Raw genomic sequence first — 1228 nt, forward strand, 5'->3', positions numbered from 1 at the left:
ATATGTATATATTTTATGAAACATGTTTGATATAAATAGATCTAACATGCATAAATTTAGATGAATAAAAAAACCTATTTTATACAATATCGTTGTTTGTGAGTTGCAGTTCAGCTTCATATACAGTTTGATTTCAGAGGCATGGCTCTTTTGAACGCTCAGGTGTTTAGAGGTCCACTAATAATGCATAAATAATGGTAAAAATCCGATTTCTCTCCAGGCAAGGATAAATCGGAGAAGAACTTTGCTCTGTCGTTTGTGAAGCTGATGAGGTACGACGGCACGACGCTGAGGGACGGAGAACATGATCTCATCGTCTATAAGGTGAAAACAGTCATCTCCAAACACGCACACTTTCAGACATGTGAGCTGTATACTAATGCTGCTCGTCCTCGTTTGTCTCGTTTAACCTTTGACCCCTCATCACAATGTAATCATTATGCAATTAAGCTTTGTTCTTGTATTCGGTCTCTTCATATCTGCATATTAAAGAGCTTCATTAATGCAGAACATCGCCTGGTCAAACACTTTTTGAGCTATGCAAATTAACCCTTGTGCAAACTCATCTGATATTGGTTTTACCGCTTGAGCAAAACTGGCTACATTAAAGGAACGCAGCGTTACGTTTAGACGATCACTGTCTAACGGCTGTCGATCACCGAACGCGTTCCAGCCGGGGGTCGTTCTCATAACTCTGTGCCTTTCTGTATTTCTAGGCCGAAGCCAAGAAACTGGAGGACTCCTCCATGTACCTGAGCTTGGCCTCCACCAAACCAGAGATGGAGGAAAGAAACCCGTCGTCGGGGAAGAACACGCAGAATCTCGGCAGCTTCTCCATCAGCAAAGACTCGTTTCAGATCTCCACGCTTGTGTGCTCCACCAAACTCACGCAGAACGGTGAGACGCGTCGACCCGAGTCATTAGCCAGTCCCCTTCCTGTCTCTTTCTCCTGTCACTTCCTCTCCTTTCTCCATTCCTCGATCGAACAGAGCCCAAATACAATAGAGCTGGCAAGTCGGTGTTTGCAACCGAACAATATTTCAGACTGAGTCTGCATTTTGAAAGTAGTTCGTTTTTATATGTCTGTTATCGCTGATTTTATGGCCTCTTTTTTATTATTTTAATATTTGTGTAGGTTTTTGTTCATTTATTGTTGTTAGAATAAATAAAAGTGATGATGATGATGATGATGATGATGATGATAATAAGAATAAGAATAATATTTTAT

The 1228-nt window shown here is 40.9% G+C and overlaps 1 protein-coding gene across 1 annotated transcript in view; it reads left to right on the plus strand.

Annotated features, from left to right (window-relative positions):
* LOC122355354 (dedicator of cytokinesis protein 1-like) overlaps positions 1-1228 on the plus strand; it is a 61773-nt gene that overhangs the window by 18174 nt on the left and 42371 nt on the right. The window contains exons 18-19 of the mRNA XM_043253523.1: positions 221-324; positions 717-897. Coding sequence (XP_043109458.1) covers positions 221-324; positions 717-897 — 285 coding nt within the window. The remainder of the gene's footprint in view (positions 1-220; positions 325-716; positions 898-1228) is intronic.

The sequence above is a fragment of the Puntigrus tetrazona genome, chromosome 12, assembly GCF_018831695.1.
Source record: "Puntigrus tetrazona isolate hp1 chromosome 12, ASM1883169v1, whole genome shotgun sequence".
Classification (NCBI taxonomy): Eukaryota; Metazoa; Chordata; class Actinopteri; order Cypriniformes; family Cyprinidae; genus Puntigrus; species Puntigrus tetrazona.